This window comes from Seriola lalandi, unplaced genomic scaffold, assembly GCF_002814215.2.
Source record: "Seriola lalandi dorsalis isolate HSWRI2012SDOR001 ecotype SW California unplaced genomic scaffold, Sedor1 jcf7180002054542, whole genome shotgun sequence".
Lineage (NCBI taxonomy): Eukaryota > Metazoa > Chordata > Actinopteri > Carangiformes > Carangidae > Seriola > Seriola lalandi.
Genome location: NW_019525095.1, coordinates 651,648 through 672,152, shown reverse-complemented (window position 1 = coordinate 672,152; position 20,505 = coordinate 651,648). Strand labels below are relative to the sequence as shown.

General features: G+C 40.6%; 2 protein-coding genes across 2 annotated transcripts; one reads left to right on the top strand and one right to left on the bottom strand.

The window, feature by feature from the left end:
* The first annotated feature begins 5,393 nt into the window (after nt 1–5,393).
* On the top strand, nt 5,394–9,445 carry gfi1aa (growth factor independent 1A transcription repressor a). Its single transcript, XM_023414757.2, has 7 exons — nt 5,394–5,544; nt 6,723–6,926; nt 7,052–7,255; nt 7,858–8,270; nt 8,513–8,650; nt 8,789–8,954; nt 9,065–9,445. The coding sequence occupies exons 2-7, from the start codon at nt 6,815–6,817 to the stop codon at nt 9,241–9,243; spliced, it is 1,212 nt and encodes a 403-aa protein (XP_023270525.1). The 5' UTR covers nt 5,394–5,544; nt 6,723–6,814; the 3' UTR covers nt 9,244–9,445.
* A 651-nt stretch (nt 9,446–10,096) lies between these two features.
* Nucleotides 10,097–20,486, bottom strand: rpap2 (RNA polymerase II associated protein 2). The gene is made up of 12 exons (XM_023414796.2): nt 20,397–20,486; nt 20,129–20,174; nt 19,776–19,890; nt 19,185–19,283; nt 19,010–19,075; nt 18,830–18,918; nt 18,686–18,721; nt 17,403–18,534; nt 17,097–17,203; nt 16,344–16,424; nt 14,168–14,236; nt 10,097–10,682 (listed from the first exon to the last, which is right to left on the bottom strand). The coding sequence occupies exons 1-12, from the start codon at nt 20,449–20,451 to the stop codon at nt 10,538–10,540; spliced, it is 2,040 nt and encodes a 679-aa protein (XP_023270564.1). The 5' UTR covers nt 20,452–20,486; the 3' UTR covers nt 10,097–10,537.
* Between the last annotated feature and the right edge of the window lie 19 nt (nt 20,487–20,505).

Genomic DNA, 20,505 nt, shown 5'->3' with positions numbered 1-20,505 from the left:
CTGTCGGCACAACCCATCTGATGTGACATTCAGTAGCAGTTACTAAGAGTGATGTGAGTAACAATAACAGTAAAAGTAACTGTCTCTTAAACTCTGGATCCACCTATTCCCAGATACCAAAGTGGTGCTGCCGCTAACCCTCCCATGACAGTCTGCTGTGATTAATATGAGCAGCGAGCGTCATACTGGTGTTGTCATGCAGAGGGGTCATCATTACTCCACAGGTCCCAGAGTTCACAGACATGGACAGGAATGTATTCAGACACGGGAGCACAGATGAGAATCCCTATTATCAGCAACATGACTGTCACAGCATTTTCCAGGGAAAGCAACTTGATTTTCTGCTCATTTCATGTCTGTGAAGGAGAAAATATGATTTTATCTCCATTATTTTAATACAGTGACCAAATACTGATATTTATCATATTTATTTTTGTTGCATTTTACTGAATATTGTTGAATTGCCAAATATAGGCTACGCTACAATAATACAGCAGGGGAATTTTGGGAAATACACTAATTTGCTTGAGAGTTATATGAGGACATCAACACGACTCTCATGTTTGTACCTGTAAATATGAAGCGACAGTCATTAGCTGGTTAGCTTAGCTTAGCATAAAGAGCGGAAATGGGGGAAACAGCTACCCTGGTCTTGTCCAAAAGCAAATCTGTAAAAATGACATGTTGTGGTTTTACAGAAGGTTATGTGCAGGGAAAGTTCTTGGCCGGGCTCAATGACTAAGCTAAGCTAACCAGCCACTGGCTGTAGCTTCATATTTAGCGTACAGACATTTTTCCTTTTTCCTTTATAACGGTGCACATATAGACTCCTAGAAAAAAACGCAACTTGTAATTTTTATGCCTCAGTTTTTGTATGAATTGAACAAACATGATACATGATGTGTAAATTGATGTGCTTTAGAGGAGCTGGTAGACAGATTTTGTCATCTTTGGTTGTTTCCCCGATTCCAGTCTTTGTGCAAAGCTTCAAGTGCAAACATGAAAGTAGCATCAATCATCTGACTCTAATCAAGAAAGCAAATATGAATATTCCCCAAAATATTGAACAGTTTTTTAAGTAGCATAAAATTGATGTACTCAAAATTCAAAATGTAAGAAGACAGGGATGTAGTCAAAAGGTTTTTCAAAAGTTTTGAAAAATGACTTGAGAAACATGTTAGTGATGTGTTTTTGTTAGTGTTGGACAAACAACCTCACAGAATGTATAAGCCACATTTTAATGAGAAGAGCTGTCGTTGCAGATGGAAAAAAAGAAATCCTTTAACGATTTGGCTACTTTATCAAACGATGAACCAGTAGTTCAGTGTGAGAATATCTGTTAGCTCTATCAACAACTTCTGAAAAAAGGAACCAACATCTTCTGCTTTTCTGTTAAAGCAGGACAGATAATATCCCCCACTGTCACTCTCTGTGCAGATGTTCTCAGTGTTAGATAAGAAAATTCAAAGTCACTCTTGTGGACAGCTCTGTCGGTAGCCGTTCAAGCTCTGTTTCTGTAGAACTGATTTCACAATGGAGAGAAGCAACTGTCCAGTCATCGCTCTGCAACAGTTTCAGCAGTTAATATGGGTTCACACTGGGAGTGGAGGGTGTGGTTGGCAGAAGAAGGGGCAATAGTGGTCATACATTTGTCCCCTCTGAATTGTAATTTCCTGAGCTTATTTTTGAGGGGTTTTTTTTTTTCACCCCCCACACTGATGTAATATCAGCATGGAGGCTCATCAACAACTGTTTTTGTTGCTGCCCACTCAAGTTTTCATTGTAAAAGTAACAAAATAGAATTGAAAGAAGATGACATTGAGATCTGGGTGGACCAGAGATGACTTGCAGAAAGTCACACGTCAACAAATGTGTTCACAGGCACACCACAGATAAGAAGAATGCACTCTGCTGACAAGTAACACACTCGTCTTTCCTGCCTCTTTTTCTCACTGCTGATTGCATTTATAGTCATTTGCATATAGACACACTGTGAAGATCAATATAATTCACAACTTTAAACGCAACTTATTCCCTTCATTTAAAAGATAAAGAGATGTTATTACATCTTCAACATGCATGTATGCCATTAACACTTTTGCAGCTCCCTGCCCATTTTTCATAGTTAGAATAAAACTGATATATAGAAGTTACACATCTTTGTCCTGTGTGAAATAAAGTGCATGAAAAATACTGAGTACTCGCCTAAGCAAATCAGTTCCGCTGAAACTAAATTGGGTTCTGCTAACTTTAACACCAACGTATCAGGGACAGCAGAGATGCTACGGAGATGAAGTTCCTGTGGGAAAGGCTGCATTTTTCTCGACCAACCAACCAACATGTGACTGGTGTATTACACCCCATGCAGAAACAGACAAGAGTGATGTTTTTCGTGTGAAAATACAGCAAAGAGGCAAACCACAGATTTCAGAGAATCAGCAATAAGAACCAGGCACTTGATGCAGAGCACAAATGGTGAAGAATATGTGGTCAGTCTAGTGTCACATTTATAGACAAGAAAATGTTTTCACAAGATTAAATTAAATATATGAGGCGCATTTCACAAGCAGAGAAAACAGAGTAAAAACAACTAAAAGAGATTTTAAAATGTCCAACACAGGTAATAAATAAATGCACAGACATACACATGATGGCTTATTTAGGCTTGACTATGCCCGTTGAACTCTGACCTTTCAAACGGCCGTCTAACCCCCAGACATGCACAGAGACACAATGACCAGGAAGCACTGGCTAGGTTTCTTCACATCCACACACCAACGTCCCAGAAGAGATACTCAGTATTTTGGGGGGAAATTTACAACCAGAAACGGGCTGGTTGCAAACAAGTGGAGCTGCTGATCACAGTGATGGATGAGGGAGGTGATTTGTGGAGTGTTTATAGCATAAATCCTGGCATCTGTTTTTGTGTTACGTGAGAGTTTGTTTTCATTGTTTCCTCAGTTTTTCCCAATTTCAAGGTTTTTTTTGCAAGAAATCTGAGCAAAAGTTTCAGTATTGCCTACAGCAATAGTCAGAGTTAAATGAGAATGATCATCCTATAAATCAATGACATAAATCAAATCAGTTTATGGTAGCACAGACAGAAACTCCCCTGCTGCTGAAGGACAGGAATATTTCAAGTGAAAACTAAGTGAGAATAACAAGACGTTTGTGGACCTCCTGTGTGAAAGAAGAACTGTCTTGCGGTCAGCAGCATCCAGTAAATCATTCATTGTGTTCACGCTCGGTTCCTATCTGGTGGCTGCAGCTGAGAGCCCGATGAGATTCGGCCGGCCACTCCCGGTGGAAGGGGGGCTGCGTGCGGTTGAACCTGAGGAAAAGGACTAAATCAGATTGTAGTTAAAGGAAAAGGGACGGAGATAGTTTAAAAGAGAGAGTGAGGGGGTTGCTGCACTGTGGTTAGAGTTCTGGAGCCAGAGGAACCTGTGAGGGGATGAGATAGCATGATGTGGTTTTCATTGCGATGCCACTGTAGAGTGGTGGGGCAGAGGTTAGTGCTCAGACTGAGTGCGTAGGACTAAACAGGGACGTAAAACCTGGGAAAGTCAGTTTAACCACAGTAAGCTATAATGGCATGAACTCAATGCATGAAGTATATTGAATAAAATTATTTTTTATGATTAAGTAGTACTACAGTGTTTTTAGAGCTGCAGAAAATTCAACTGAATGAACTTGAAATATTTTTATTTTCATCAGCAAGAGGAAAAATCTGGCTTAGTTTCACTTTTCAATAGTCTGACTTGAAGAGAGACTATATAACTTTTTAAAGAAAAAAAAAATAACACAGTCTCTCTCTTACAAACAAAAAAACTAATCAATTCACAATCAAACGCAACCTTGCTGAGTTCAATACAGTCAGGGGTTTCATTGCTACAGTCTTGTTTGTTCTGGTATGACCAGTAGCTCAGGGAGGCTAATGTTAGCTTATGTTAGCAAACTTTAGCTCCATATTGCAACACAGCAGTTAGTGAGATAGTACACTGACTTTTTCGACCTTCTTTACTCGTTTTACTCTTAGCATTTATGAACTTAGCCACCGCATGTAGTCACAATGGCGACACAGTTACATAGTCGCACTATAAACTGAAGCGGGCTGAACAGCAGTGTGACAAAATCAAGACAAAATGTTGTCAAGCTGCTGTGCTCTGTGCTCCACTTATCGACATTCACATACATGTGGTATTAAAGCTGTGACCTCAGGTATATTTAAAACTACGAGGAGCCCCTTCAGTCTGCCTGTCTGTCTGAAAGGGGCTCGAAGCTGAGCTTGAGAAAATAACCTCATGGCTCACCAACACAAGCCTTTATTTAACCCCACGACTCTGATCTGCATCTTTGACAAGATAGACAACTGCTGCTGCAAAGAGTACAAAAGAAAAAATGCAAGAACAATCCCCTACCCCCCACCTCTGGACTGTGATCACTGCGATTGGGCCTCTATTTCAATCACATACTTTCTGTAAAAGTGAGAATCAAGGCCTGTGGGTGAGGAGGTGGTGGGGTGAGGGTTGAGTGAAGGGGGAGGGGGGGCTTACAGAAACAAGAGAGGAGGCTGTGGTAGCACTGATAGTGTCTTTTCGTCTCTGCGTTTGGTTTCCTGTTCTGAGTTGGTGTGTAACTTTGAGTTGAACGTATCTCTCACTGCAGTAAGTCAGCCGCTGAATTTCAATGATGTCCTATTTATGACCATTTAGATTTAAAAAAATACATGTTTAACTACATGAATGTTTTTCATGAGGTGTGACAAAGCAACCAAGAACTAGACAGATAAGGTTTTCTCGCCACACTGTAGGTCGCCATATGTTGTAGAAAGATATATACTTTAAGACATATTTAGTTCCAGTCTGGAACATCAAACTTATGTCTGATTTTGTGTCTTTGCTCATACTGTGTGAGAAACATTGCTGTTTGCTCATTAGTAGGAGGAAAGATGATAAATTGCTCTTAGAATTTCCAGTGTTGCCAAATTTTATGGACTGATTTGTCTTTTTAACCCTTTTGAGCAAGTAGAATACATCAACATTAGGCGGTCTAATAAAAGTAAAAGTGCTGGTATGGTTGGAGTTATCATATGAAATGTTGTCTTAAATTAAATAAAAATAAGATAAGTCTGTGCTTGTGGGTAAAACCTGTAATAATGAAACGAGACGAATACTAACAAGCAGTTTAACTGATTTATTTTTGTATTATGCAAATGTCCAGAAGATTGTGGCACCAGTCTTTTATCACAACATGAATCAGTGTTTTTGTTTGCCTGTCATGGCTGACTAACATGAAAATTAATGTCTGAGAGAGGGAGGGGAAGAAAGATAGAGAAAAAGGAGTGTGTGTGTGTGTGTGTGTGTGTGTGTGTGTGTGTGTGTGTGTGTGTGTGTGTGCATGCATGCGCGTGTGACACTGTGTTAGAGGGTTTGTGGTTCTTTCTCTGCAGCTTGTGACTGATATTTTGACGTTCAGTCTGAATTTGGACAGTGTGATTCCTCAGAGCTGGGATGTAGTTCCTGCAGTGTCACTGTGCTGTGTGTGAGTATGGGACATGTGTTTCAGCTTCATGCCTCGGCTATCTGCGCTTTGCTTGCAGGTCTTTAACTTTCTGCAGCTGCATCAAACAAACTCTGTTCCCACATCGGACACAAAAATCGATAACGCTCTGCTTTGTACCGACCTTGAACAGAACCCAAATCTTCGCCATGATTTGTATTCCGAGCCTGACAGATTTCAACTCAAAACTTTTTATTTTCTTACATGGTGATTTTATGCATTATGTTTTTAATATCTTAAATGAATCTTGTTCTGTATTTCTTTCATTGGACAGCCCAGTTGGGTCTGTGCTTTGGCCGTGAGGGGGTTTTAATGATGTAAAACAGTAAGGCTGAAGCAGTGTAACTGTAAAGGGATACTCCGGCTCCCCACCAGCAGGCTGTTGTGCGGAGCGGCCGTGCGCGTCTCATTAACAGGATCACTTTACCAGCGTCAACAAATAGGTCATTATCCATCACAGCCTGCCCTGCCTGCACGAGCCATCCGCAAACACACACGTTTTACGTCTCATCACAGTCAAATTAAAGAATTGACATCGTGTTTTTGAATCTTGTGGCTTGATGAGACGCCAAAATGTTCAGTGTTGCTACAGTGTTTTCAATCCATGTTGAGTTTGGGCTTGTACGTCAATCTCGACCGTTTTCACGGACTGGTCAAGCGCGCAAATCCAATCTCGGTTTTAATTTATTTGAATGTCTTCCTTAGTTTACACAGCATCTCTAACTGTAGCCAAAATTAACATATAGGCTACGAGAAAAACTTTATACCCTGATAAACAAACACAATGTCAGATTTTCTTTTTTCATTCTAAAATAGTTAATTTTGTCATTTTAATATTAGGAAATTTAACTTTACCTATTATATGCTATTAATCTATCGTCTAGTCGGAGCCAACCATTAACGCTATATATTATGAAGCCATCCTGTGAACTGAGTCCCATTTACAGCTGTGACTAGGCCTATATACCATTAAGGACATACAATATCTTCTCTACAATCCTATATCTGCCGGGACGCTCACTGGGGAAGGTGGTCCTGCTTTTGACCACCTGTACCGCGACACCTGGTAAACGATACGGCTTCTCTGCGCATGCGTAATAGCCTGCCAGAAATCCCAACACCGTCTCGCCTGTCAACCAATAGTGTCCCAATCTGTCCAGAGATAAAGTCAGAGCAGCGTGGAGAGGGGAGAAGTGAAGTGGCCGATTTCAGACGTGAGGAGCACAGACTGAAGGAGAGCGAGAAATAAAACATGCCGAGGTCTTTCCTGGTGAAGAGTAAACGGGCCCACAGCTACCACCAGCCCCGCTACCTGGAGGATGACTGCAGTGGACTGGACACTATTCTGGCTCATGCGTGCGCAGGTAGGTTCGTTTATGCGTAATTACGCACGGAACTTGTAGAATTATGCTAATAACAGCGATTGTTGCACTTGTTGCACAATCAGTCAGAATAAGTTAGCTAACTTGTTCCCCTCTCCTGTCAATAGAAACCAAATTGCAGGGGGAGTTTGAGTCCAACTTGGAGCCGCACGAGGAAGTGTCCGCCGGCGCTGACAGACTGTCCCCCGGGTCCCGGCTGCTGTCCCCGGGCTCACTATCCTCCAGCTCTCCGCTCAGCTGCGGAGGCAGCGTGTGTGACCGATCTTCCGACTGTGATTTCTGGCGTCCCCCGTCTCCATCGTCCTCACCAGGTCAGCTCAAATATATTTCCAGCCATACGTTTGGTTTGTAGAAGTGTCAGAGGAGTATCAAAACCACTTTGTTAGTGTAAGGCCTATTTGAACCGTGAGCGTGTCATTCGATTATTTGACCCGTGATCTTATATAAATTAAAACTGTTTACAGTTGCCATTGAACAATATCAGCTTTATAAGTGGGTAAACTATTTTAAACATTTTCACTGTGGTATAGTTTTGATGACAGTGAAGGAAAACAAAGAGCATTAATTGTCTCGGTTTGGGAGTCGATTATTCATTTACATAGTCAATTTAATGATTCATTTCATTGGGGGAAAATGCCAAATAGCCAAATATCTTGTCAATCATCAGTTATTGTGCGTAACTTAGTTTCACACAGAAAAATCTTTTTGATATGTAAGGTGCAGAACTTTGATGGGAGGGACTTGAGGGTTACAGAAGTTTATTGTAGTCTAAAATCAGTACTACGCACGTCAGATTTCCATTTCCAGTAAGACCCCCTGCAATTCAAATCAAATGATCTATTTCATGTGACACATAAAATGCAGATTGTACTCTAACCATATCCACTCAAACTGCAACCAAATTCTTTCCCAGATTCAGAGAAATGCTCCACTCCAGCAGCGGAGGACGGTCACCACTTCAACATCCCCCTTTTTCCTTACTCCTGGTCAGCATACTCTGGATCTGAGCTGAGGCATGTGGTTCAGGGACCGTACCACCACCACCACCACCACCACCAGGGCCACAGGGAGCCTAACTCACCCGTCAGCATCTACGGGGCAGAGGACAGCGGCAAAGAGCCTCTTTACGCACAGCGGGGTCCAGTGGCCGGATGCTACCGGGATTACTCTTCAGCTGCGCACCAACTCCGCAGGTTGCGGGACGCAGACGAGCTGTATCTGGATGTAAAGCAGAAGCCTTGCGCTACAGAAATCAAGTCTGAAAATGATTTCATCTGCTCGGACTTCGAGTCAAGTGGATCCTATAAATGCATTAAATGTTGCAAGGTTCGTTTCCCCCTATCGAGTTTTGCTTAGCCAAAATCATAACAGCTGAGTTTACAGAGATGTTGATGATTTTACCGATATTTTATCGGTGATCACACCATAACATTATGACCATTAGGCCTCTATCAAATCCATATATCCATATCTCTAATCTCTCTTAATCTGGGATCACAAGATCAATAATTATTCCTGTTTTGAGATTGATTTTGAAGTAAAGTGTGATTCTTCTGCATTTCCAAAAGGTGTTTTCCACACCTCACGGCCTGGAGGTTCATGTGCGGCGATCTCACAGCGGGACGCGGCCGTTTGAGTGCGGGATCTGCGGGAAAACCTTCGGACACGCAGTGAGCCTGGATCAGCACAGAGCAGTTCACTCGCAGGTAGGTCCCTGACTGGAAATACACTGGTGCATAAGATGCAGTATGAGCACAAGAGATGATTTTAGGCCTTGTGTATATCTGCAGTTTATATCTAATGTTTGAGGCCTTCCACACTGACACTTCAAATCCTATTTCTAGGAGAGGAGCTTCAGCTGTAAAATCTGCGGCAAAAGCTTCAAGCGCTCCTCCACACTGTCCACGCACCTGCTCATCCACTCGGACACGCGGCCTTATCCGTGCCAGTACTGCGGGAAGAGGTTCCATCAGAAGTCAGACATGAAAAAACACACTTTCATCCACACAGGTGAGACACTACAAACCGACAGTTGTCGTAAATTTCACTTTTAAATGCGCGTGCGTAACGTGTAAAAACTAAAAACTGACCCAACGTTGCCTTTTTTGCTCCCGCGGCAGGTGAGAAGCCGCACAAGTGCCAGGTGTGCGGGAAGGCCTTCAGCCAGAGCTCCAACCTCATCACACACAGCAGGAAACACACAGGCTTCAAACCTTTCGGCTGTGACCTCTGCGGGAAAGGCTTTCAGAGGAAAGTGGACCTGAGAAGACACAAGGAGACGCAGCACGGACTGAAATGAACAGACGTCGATGCTTTAAAATGAAATCCTGCACTTTTAATGTACCGACTATGCACATGGATGGCCGTGTTTTATTTTATTTTATTCTATTTTATTGTTTGTTGTATTTTCTCTACATTTTACCTACTGTTAAATGTAGTTAATTATTTAGCCTGAGATATTCTGATGTTGATTTTATGGAAATAAACATTTATTTATCGAGTATGTTTTTAAATTATTAATATTTCAAAGCAGCTACCCTATCAAATGTAAACACTGGTTTCCAAAGCTGAAAATCTCCGAATAATTTCATGAAAGAATTATCACTTTTAAATGCCTTCACTGTTTTCTTCACATTTCTTTATATTACAAACAGTGGAAATTCAGCTTTTTAGACTTAGTCAATTTGTTAGATTCATGCTCAGTAATTAAATATTAACCTTTGAAGCTGAGTGTCAGTTTTTTTTCCAGTTAGGAATTAACAAAACAATACAAGAATTAAAATGATTTAAATCTTTCCACATTTATTTGCTTGCTAAATAAGAAAATGTTTCTCATAATTTGGATTTTTTTTTTTTTAGGTTTTAACCCACAATAACATTTAAAAATTGAATACATTATTTAGAAATCCCTCTGTGTCCCACTCCACTGATTGTACGTTGTGAAAAACGAGAAGCTGTGTTGAGCCACGCAGGCCATCAATCACATCCCCAATCTGCATGACAGGTCAAAGTTATATCTCCACTATTAGAGAGAAAAACGTTTTGCTGCATGCGCCACCTGGTCAAAACCAAATATTTTCAGACACACACATTGTTAACATACTCATATAACAAATGGCATTATGGTGCCATAAACCTTCATGTGAAGGAAGTCTGGAGAAATAGCGTCACTTTTATTACAGCAGGAGTTCTTCCAGTGTAGTAATAAGCAGCGTGTCCACATGGCGTTTTCACTAGGAAAAGCTGGGTGTGATTTATTTCGCCCTGCACAGGTTAAACATGCACAGCTCCAGGACTTCAAGGATCTGATTTGCACATATCTCATCACAGATTGTGTACATACAGTAATTCTGCTCCACAATATCAACAGTCACCACTCCTACATCCTAGATCAGTTTGTGGTGTGACTGAGTCTGTGTCGTTGTCAAGCTAGTTAAAAACCCCACAAAACAAACAAGGAGTTTTTATCTAAACAGTTATTACTACCAAATTTATTTATGAAAAATATATTTACAGAAAACGTCTGATATTTTTATTCTATTCAATCAGAGTGTGATATTTATTATTCATATGTCCATGCCTGACATTGTGTGTCAGTGTGACTGGGTTTTAAACAACCGGACTAAGTTCAGCAGATCCTGCTCCTGTAGGCCGAGCTCCTGCATCAGTGTGTTCAAGTACTGCACTGATGCCTGCGTCTCCACGGCCTCTCTCACCACCGGAGACACCTCTGACAGCCTGAAACACAAAACACACACAAATTATACACAACTGCGCACTGATGAAGCTATGACAAGTTCTTACAGACACCAGAACATTTATATGATCATAAATATCATTAGACTTTTGATGAACATAGGATACACTGCTACACTGATTGTAAAGACTGACAAGTAAAAATTTGTATCTTCAATCGACAATGTAAAGGTTACACTAAGATGTTTAGTTCTTATTTAAGCCACATGTTCAGGCACTGAGTGCTGACCAGGGTTCTTGTTGTTGTTAAAGCAGCTTTGCTGAGTCAAATGGTTACTTCTGCTTAGTAAAACACAGATCAGACCATTTCAGATTCATGTGGGTTCTAGTTTATAATCACCAAAGTTACCCAGATAACTCAGTAAATGTGCTTTGGAGAACAAACATCTGTTCACTGCTTAGTGTGTTTACATGCACTTTAGTGTCCATGTTTTGATTATGATTATCTGGGACATGACATTTACATGGAACAAAAGAAATTCATGTCCTTGTGTACATGATCTTAACAGTATCCAGGTTTCTAATCATCTGTGAGCACTTGTGCCTTGATTCCTGAACATCTCTGCTCCCCATTTCTCTATGAACAGAGTGTGTTCAGAAATCTGGACAAGGTGTTTACAGTGTGACACTTTCTCTCAGAGAACTCCAGGTTGAATATCCTCATGCAGATTTCTGAAACCAGGATATGATGTTTACATGTGCAACTCATACCAGGTGCATGTAAACACACTCCATGAATGCCCTGAATCATCCAGTAATATCTTCACTTCATGTAAAAACCTTGCAGACTCGAATTAAGAGAAATTACATATATTTCTTAATCTTTTAATATTGTTTTAAATCCTCACCTGCATGATGTACAACATTTGAACAATGCCTAACAAACACGACACAGAGCCTGCTAAACTGTCACACAACCCCACCCTTAACCAAGTGTGTGTTTTAGCTGTGAGTGTGACTGTGTGTAGTGTACTGTCAGTTGCCATTTTATTATTAGGTACAACTAGCTAAAACTAATGCAGTCCGTTGCAACAGCCCTGATATAATAAATTATACCTTTATGAAGGTTTGAACATTACAGTTTCAGGGTTTTAGAGAGGAGCTGATTCAACTTTAGGGGGCATTGTGGAGGCCGCAGTGTGTGGTGCTGTTGAACTGTAATGTGTTACAGTGAGAGGTGTTTACAGAGTAGAAATAATAAAATATAATCACTGATTAAAAACTGGCAACTACGTTTATGTTTCTATGAGCCAATATGCCTGCAGTGACATCATTATGTAAAGACTGTCTATCTCCAACTCTAAATCCACTGTTTGCAACCTTCTAGCTGTCTCCTTCAATTCTCTAACCTCCATTGCTCTCATCCTCCTTCCTCCCCCACCCCTCCCCCTGTACCTGCCCTGTCTACCTGTGTGGGGGTGCGTTGCTGGTTAATCTCCGGTTCACCCCGGGGTCTAGTGTTGCAGGGGGGGACATCCATTATTCAGCTGGCCTGAACAATAGAGGCCAGACTAGCTCCACAGCTGCCATGCAGCAGACAGATAAGACAGCACACCAAATTATTCATGATGGAGGAATGGAAGGATGGAGAAGCTTGATGTTAAATAGGAACTAATGAAATCATAGAGTACCAATGGAACATAGAGACGTGGGGACAAAGAGAATAAATGTTTCCAAAAGAGCTGATGATTATCTCAGACAAATAATATATAATATTAATAATATGGCTCCTCATCCAGCCATAATACATAAACAAGCAATAAAAATATGTTATTGAGTGGTTCATCAGTTAGACAAAATCAAAACTTAAAAACAGTGGTTTGAAATATTTATCTCTCTCAACATCAGAAGTAAACATTACAAAACACCTTCAATCAGGTCAAAGCCACAACATGCAGACAACAAATCAAATCTCTGTTTTTTGCCAAAATAATTTGACAGCAGTTTAATACAACCCAGACTCTTTGTTTCCCAAAAAAGAGAAAAATAAATTTAGTCAAAAGACTCCAGTTTGTTGACAATAATTCCAAAGTGAATTAACAGGATGTCACTTTTGCAGCCTATTCCTTTTTATATGATGCAGTTTCAGTGAAGAGTTTCCAGTCACAGGACCCATTTGCTTTAAGAGTGATAGATTTACTGTTCATCAAGCTGCACAACACTTAGTGTATTCTTTTGTTAAGTTCAAGAGAGCCCATAATGTAAGTTATGATACTGAAGTAAACGGACCTGGGGCCACTGAGGGAATCATAAATCAGAGTCAGACAAGCATCAGGTGAAAGTTTTCCCAGGCAGGGCAATTCAAAGTGCCCATTTTGCTTGAATGTATACAGAGGAACTACTGTGTGTGTGCATGTGTGTATTTAACTTGAAAGCGTACAGGGCTGCTTGTGTGTGCCTTCTGTCCTACATCACGGATCTGGAGAGGGGCAATCAGGTGGAGATAAGGCCATGAGGCGTCTCTGTGTACTCAGACGGGAGCAGCACGGAACTGTCCATGAACTATCAGCGTGCGTGCGCACACACACACACACACACACACACACACACACACACACACACACACACACACACACACACACACACACACACACACACACACACACACACACACACACACACCATATGGCATGTGCTAAACAATGCCACACCATATAGTGTTGTGTCAAATGCACCATTAAGCTTTGAAGTTAAAAGTGAATCCCTGTCAGTTAATGTTACGGCTTTCTTTGTTGTTTGAGGAACAGCACAGTTCTGGAAAAATGCTGTTAATACAACAGAAAATTACAGTATAATACCAATACATTACAGTTTTAGATCACATTGTGATTATTTTACCTAATTATGTCTTGCATATATTTGATTATTCAATTATTATAAAGAGGATTGACTAATACTTATCTTCTTTTTTTACAATAGTACTAGAATTATAACATTGCAGTTGTATGCCTCTACCAACCAGGAAGTTGTTACAACCTCCCTTTCTGAGTCATAATGCTTTTTGCAGAACATTATGATGTCACAGTGAACTTGACCTTTTATCATTTAAACATGAAATGTAATCACTTCATCTTTTTAGCATATTACACATTTCTGTGAACTTGTGTTAGCTTATGTATCTGTGAGTTATGGCCAAAAACGTGATTTGTGAGGTCAGAATTATCTTGACCTTTGACCTTTGACCACCAAATTCTAATCAGTTCATCCTTGAGTCCAAGTCAATGTTTGTGCCAAACTTGAAGAAATTCCAAAAAGGTGTTACTGAGATATCACATTCACGAAAATGGGACAGATGGATGTACAGATATATGTATGGACAACCTGAAAACATAATGCCTCCACTGGTGCAGACACACACACACACACACACACACACACACACACACACACACACACACACACACACACACACACACACACACACACACACACACACACACACACACACACACACAGAGTAAACTTACAGATGTAGAAGCACCACAGCTATGAGGGTCCACTCTGGGGTTTTGTGGATGATGTTTGTGTTGGTGAACCTGTGGTGTTGAGACAAAAATAAATCAATAAAATACAGAGTGAGCAACAGGTCGGCACTGCAGAGCAACATGCCAGTCATAACTTTTTTTAAAAAATAGTTTGTCTTCATGTTGGAGAGAAAGAAACTACAAAAAATGTATGAAAATACAAATACTACTACATACTTTTGATTTGATCAACCTTCTGTAGGTGGGTGTCAAAAATCACCTAATTCTGATGTTACGTAAACTAGGAAAACAAAACATGCACAAGGTCGGACCAAACACCACAAACACTGCCTGCAATAGTGCAGTGATGTATGCGGCTCTGACAGCACTGTGTATATTCTTTGGCTTCAGCCTCTTGTCAGCGGGGCCTCTCAATGGCACAAAGAGAATTCCTGGAAGCGGGACTGTGGAGGTGTTACTCTGCTGCCCCTTCGGCTTTTAAATCACTGACACAGTGATTTAATAGCAGTCCTGTTGAAAACATCCTAACCAGTCGATGGGAATACGCAATATGTCTAAGGCAGGAAATGTTCAATTCAGGCACAGGCTTTAAAATATCTTTAATAAAATATTATACTGAGTACTACTGGGCAAGGAAATATTCATCACATATACATGATGCAACAAATGCCACATTAAAATGCTATGCTGTTCATATAAAAACACACAATAATGAGGGGCTAGAAATTAAAATGTAAATAAAATCAATCATTTCCATTTAGCTGTATCACTGTCTTGGTGTTGTGTTTGCTGACTCACCGTCACACTGTCATGGTTTACTGAGGCATATGGATACAACTGAGCCACCGTTAATGTTATTAACAACACCTGTGCTTTTCCTACTGTGACAAGTCTAAATGCCTGCTGTGAAAAAGGCCCGTCATTGGTTCGTGAAGTATGGTGACCTCATGTAATTACAACATAACTCCACCCAGCGTCAACCTGAGCTCAGGTCTAATTAGCCTCAAGTGCTAACACCTGTGTAGGTGTTGGGAGACTTTAAAAAGACAAAACAACAAAATATGTAATACTGTATGTAGTGTAGAGTGTCGAGGGGGATAGAAGTTGTTTTGATGTTTTAGGAAAATTACAAAACATGTCATAACAGAAAGCCACGCATACACTCCACGTGTGCTGATGTGTCAGAAAAGCACACACCAAAAATGACCACTCACTGAATACATGTGTAATGACATGTCAAAAATGAACATGCGTGAATGAATGTGGTGAGCCAGTAAGCCTTTTTTCACACCTGACATTTTGACTCATCACAGTAGAAACAGCACAGGTGTCACTTATCACATTAACGACGGCTCTGTTACATTCAAGTGTTCCAGTAAGTGAGGATGCACAACAGACTATAGCCTTTATTAAGGTTATTAACTACACCTATGCTTTTCCTGCCATGACAATTAAACAGTTTAAAAAAACTCCTGTTGTTGTCATGTTTCCTCTCTGTCTGTAGGGGGCAGTAGAGTTCATTATCAAATCTTTAAATAAAATGTATTTGTTAATTACAAGTTTATCACTCTAATTTCTTTTAGGATATTACAGTGATCTTAAGTAGAGTAGATGCTTGTTTAGCTGATGCTGGCAGGGAGCTACAAATGGTTGTGCAGTTCTACACCAAGAAAAAAAACCCAAAAACTTTACTCAGTTGGGAGAAATGTAGATGTCATTGACATGCGAGTTTCAGTAGAGCTAAAATAAAGCCTAAATAGCATAAAAACATGACAATACCCCCAAATAGCTCCTTAAGAAAGCACAACAAGTTGTAGGTTGGGGTATAGCTCAACTAACTAATTAATGAAGAGCGAGGCAGAATTGCAGAATTTCTCTATGGACGGCAGCGAGGTAATAAGCAGTAATTGTGTTTTATGCAGTGATGATGCATAGCTATTGGTTCTTGAATGTTTCAGTGAGTTGATGTGAACCATGATTCCCTGTCAACCCTGTTTTCTCTCTTCTAAAGATGGTGAAAATGACAAAATGACAAATTTTCTGTAACACCTTTTAAGCAAAAAACTATAAGGGTTAAAAAAGAAAGTGCAGTTACTGAGTGACCTAGTTCTGGCAGAGTAGCAGAGAGGAAGGTGTATGGAAATCTATGTGTACTCACCTGAATGTCCTGACCAGGCTGTTCAGGTCAGTGGAGACGTCACTCATGGTGAGACGCAGCGGACCCACAATGCTTTTGAGACTGATCGACAAAAAATGTGACAGAAAATTTTTAATTTTTACTGTCAAAAATGACTAAACAGGTTCCAACAGCTGTAATAAATACTGAGCATGTGAATTTCAATTCCTTTGTGCAGAGTTTATAAAACCAATACACAGTCCTCAAGACCTGGACCTGGCAGTGTAACTCTTCACCTCAAAGGTGAAGAGTTAGAGCTTAGTTGCAGCAACTTAACACTTCACCCAAACATGATAATAAGCACTAACTTAAAAATAAACTGTGGCAAGTCTGAACTGGTATCTGAAGCAATGAATTACCAGCCCAGCTATAAATATGACTTCAATTAATGGCGGCGCACAGCTGAGAAAGAACAAAAGATTTACTTTACTGGTCTCCAATTGCCTCTGTATTATCTATTTAACTTGGATTCATTATTTTTAGTTACAATTGTGTCTTACAGAAGGATTGGATGGATTAATAAAATAAGATTATAAGATTAATGAGCCATCACATTGTTTGAATGGCTCTTGAAGTGATAAAATAAAAGAATCTCAAAGAGAAAGCACATAAATAGACTACCATGGATTCACATGTACATAGGCGTCACCAAAATAAAAACACACAAAACATATGGACAGACATGCAATTAATGCACAAAGCTGAAAGAGACACACATAAAATACACACACACACCAGATAGTGAGCTTCTCCACTGCAATTCGTTTCTGGATGAGGTGCTGAGCATTAGAGTCAATGAGCGGCAGAACTGGGTCCTTCGTGCCCTTGTCCTGGACTGTCACCTGGTGGGAAAAAAACAACATGTGTGAGTGTTGGGGACCAAATTTCAGTACATTAATGCACTTTCTACTACACCAATCATATTTGTTCACACATTATATTTTCAATATAGTGCCTCCATGTGGTCAATGACTCTTACAACAAGTAGCTCCATTCATTACCCTCCTCTCTTTTTTCTTTTTCCGCCACTCCCTCACTCACCTCGTTTCCATTCGGCGCCTCCAGCTCCTCAGGCAGAATCCATGTGCCTTTATAAAACTCCCTCACTCTGAGCTCCTGCTGCTGGGTCTCTTTCCTCAGCGTCCCAAAGTCTGGCGCTGCAGCAGACTGCCTCCTCAGCACCCCAGAATCAGCCCCTACGCTATCCTCCACTGCCAACTCATCCTCGAGGTCGTCTTCATCCAGCTCCTCCTCTTTGTCCTCCTCCCTCTCCTCTTTTACATCAGCGAAAGGAGAGCCCAGTGAATGATCAGCACCATACAGGAACTTCAAGGTCTCATCAGTGCTCCATTCCTTCAAGGTTTTTCTCAGGCACTCAAGGAGATTCAGACGGATGGAGTCTGGTTTTGGCGGATCAGTATGGTTCTTGAGAAGATCTCGTAGCCCTGCTGCCCCCTTCTTGCTCATACCCACCTGGGTGATGTTGAACCCAGTCATGTTCTGATCAGTGGTGATTACTGTTGAAGAAGAGAGATGTTTGCTTTCAACTGGGGGTCTTGAGTCAATAAGTGGAGAAATAAGTGGTGTAGTGTGTTCTGCCTGTGCAGGTGCTGAGTCAACATGCAGGGAAACAGCGTGAGTGGCAGTCTGAGATAAACTGCACAAATTCATCTTAGCTGTAGCATCTTCCACACGGGATTCCTCAGGGAAGACCTCCTTCTCCTTTGGTGTCAGGCCAGTATTTATAATGTTCAGCTGTTCAGCATCAGTTCTAACTTCAGTTTTACATGCATGTGACTCTTTCCTTTCATCATCTCTCAGTTTTCGGTTCTTCTTCGCATCCTGACTTTGATTTTGCTCCATCTCCTCCTCATCTCCCTCTCCATTATATTTCTTTATCCTTTGTATCTTCCCTTGCGTTCCTTTCTTATCTTCATCTGTGCGTTTAGGCAGGTCACCCCAGTGCACCCTGGGTCCCTGCCTCTGGGACACCACACTGGAGACAAAGTCCTGCTCTTGTTCAATGTCACTGCTGTCGCTGTGGCTGAGGCTGCCTGCAGGACAACGCTGCTGAGAGTTGTGAGGGTCTTCGGGCTGAATGGCCAGTGGGTTCTCGATGTCCTCCTCTTGGAGACACCTCTCAGACAGAAACACCTCCTCACCAGAGCTCCCACTGAACACACATGTGTAAAGCTGAATTAGCAATTTATTATGAAGTTTATATGAAACATTGATCATCTAAAAATGCAATAAATCTAAGAAATATTGCTATTTAAAATATGCACTTTGTATTATGGGATATAAACACTGAAGATAATACATACCCATCTCCTTTTTTCATCAATTTAATTACTGGAGGGCTGTCAGTGATAAGGGAAGTGAACACATGACCTTAGTATATAGAAAATTATTATATTCAATGATCATTTCATAGTTATTGTTCAGCAAACAGACAAGGAGCAGTATACCTTTCATGCTGCCTGAGCCAAAGAGGTGTCTTTGATATTTGTAGCTCAAACTCTTTGGAGGCTTTGTAGCAGAAGTTACTACAAAAACACTAAACATAAAAGAGAAAGGGAAAAAGATTTATTATTTTGAGTTATTCTTAAGGTACATATATATTTTGAATTACATGTAGAAGCACTTACCTTGCGCTCTGTAATGTCGTACACTTTATTGGTCTTAGTTGAAATTTTATACTGTTGAGTTGGGATCTATAAAGTAAACAGTAGAACTGAGCCATGATAAAACAGAATAAAATATGAAACATAATGACATTTACTTCAAACAAAGGATTATAAAGACTGGCATAGACAGTCTTACCTTGCCCATTTTATTTGGACATATGGGATAACCACAGAGTTTAGCAATGGATCTCTCCTCTATAGCATCTTTGTAATTAGCTGGAGTGATGAATTTGGCCTGTGAAGAAAGGAAACTGAAAACAGGCTGAACACAACAACTATGTCACCTCAAAGCTGAACCTCGAGAGTGAAAAACTGAAGAGGAAGAAAAAATTTAAACGTGGGAATGGATAGTAGGTGGGAGGAATTGAAATCAGTTATCATGTCACTATTGTTTTTAACAACCACGATGTATGACTAATCTGTAATAATATGGCCTGAGTTAGGTCAGTACGGGTAAGGGAGGAACACTGGAAAGTCCTCAACATTATCACTTTAACATTTAAAAAACTCTCAATGGGGGACAGAGCGAGTCACTCAGTACTGACAGGGACTACAAACAGTAAACAATATGGGAAGTACATTTAGCTTTTATTAGAATGAGAGATATCACTGCTCAGGAATCATTGATACTGAAATCAGCCTCAGAGCCTGAGCTGTGTATAACAAATGTATAAGGCTAATGCTAGTCCTCCTTCCCAAATAAAAAGTGAGCACAGGTGATACTTACACAGTCAGACAGGAAGTCTTCAGCCACACTGTCCTCCAGGAGACGCTCCACTACCTTCAGAGCTCTTTTCTCCAGCTCAAACTTCTCCCTCAGCTTCTCCCTCACCACCTCCCTCCTGACAACAACATACATTTGACAAACATTTGAAGAAGTGTTGGTGTTGTTCATATATTTACTTGTCGACAAGTGTAACTTCAATCCCACTGTATATCTAGAATTGATTATTGACAGAATATTCTACAACCACACTGTAATCTTAAAGCATTTGTGTATGGTGCATTAGCTTGTATCAGCACTGATAAAACGTTAGCATCATTATCATCAGAAAAATAAATAACCGTGCTCTTTCTCACCTTCTTGCTTCTTCTTCAGCAGTCAGTGCTTTGACACGTTTTCCACCTGCCACACACACAAAAAACTGTATCGTAAACTGAACTGTAAAATGTTTCCCACTGCTTTTTACTTAACAGTCAATGAGCAACTCCATAAACCATGACAACATTATAACATACTTAATGTTAGCGTGAATGTTTTGACTACTTTCTGAAGACTGTTGGGCTGTTAATATGCTTGTTAAGCCTTACACTGGTGTGAAAGAACAAATTCGGAGTGGAAACTAACCTTTTTTTGATGTTTTAGAGGAAGCTACGCTCCTTCTCCTCTCTGCCGTCTCCATGCTGTTTTCTGTTTTCTACGTAGTCAACTTTGACCGTTGACGTATTACCTCTAC

What these genes read in the sequence shown, in the direction of transcription:
- gfi1aa (XM_023414757.2), top strand. Translation starts at nt 6,815, where the DNA reads ATGCCGAGGTCTTTCCTGGTGAAGAGTAAACGGGCCCACAGCTACCAC. An exon ending in GTCTCCATCGTCCTCACCAG is followed by an intron (nt 7,256 to 7,857) that starts GTCAGCTCAAAT and finishes ATTCTTTCCCAG; the next exon opens with ATTCAGAGAAATGCTCCACT. An exon ending in ACACACTTTCATCCACACAG is followed by an intron (nt 8,955 to 9,064) that starts GTGAGACACTAC and finishes CTCCCGCGGCAG; the next exon opens with GTGAGAAGCCGCACAAGTGC.
- rpap2 (XM_023414796.2), bottom strand. Translation starts at nt 20,451, where the DNA reads ATGGAGACGGCAGAGAGGAGAAGGAGCGTAGCTTCCTCTAAAACATCA. An exon ending in GCTGAAGAAGAAGCAAGAAG is followed by an intron (nt 19,891 to 20,128) that starts GTGAGAAAGAGC and finishes TGTTGTTGTCAG; the next exon opens with GAGGGAGGTGGTGAGGGAGA. An exon ending in TGGCTCAGGCAGCATGAAAG is followed by an intron (nt 18,722 to 18,829) that starts GTATACTGCTCC and finishes TATCACTGACAG; the next exon opens with CCCTCCAGTAATTAAATTGA.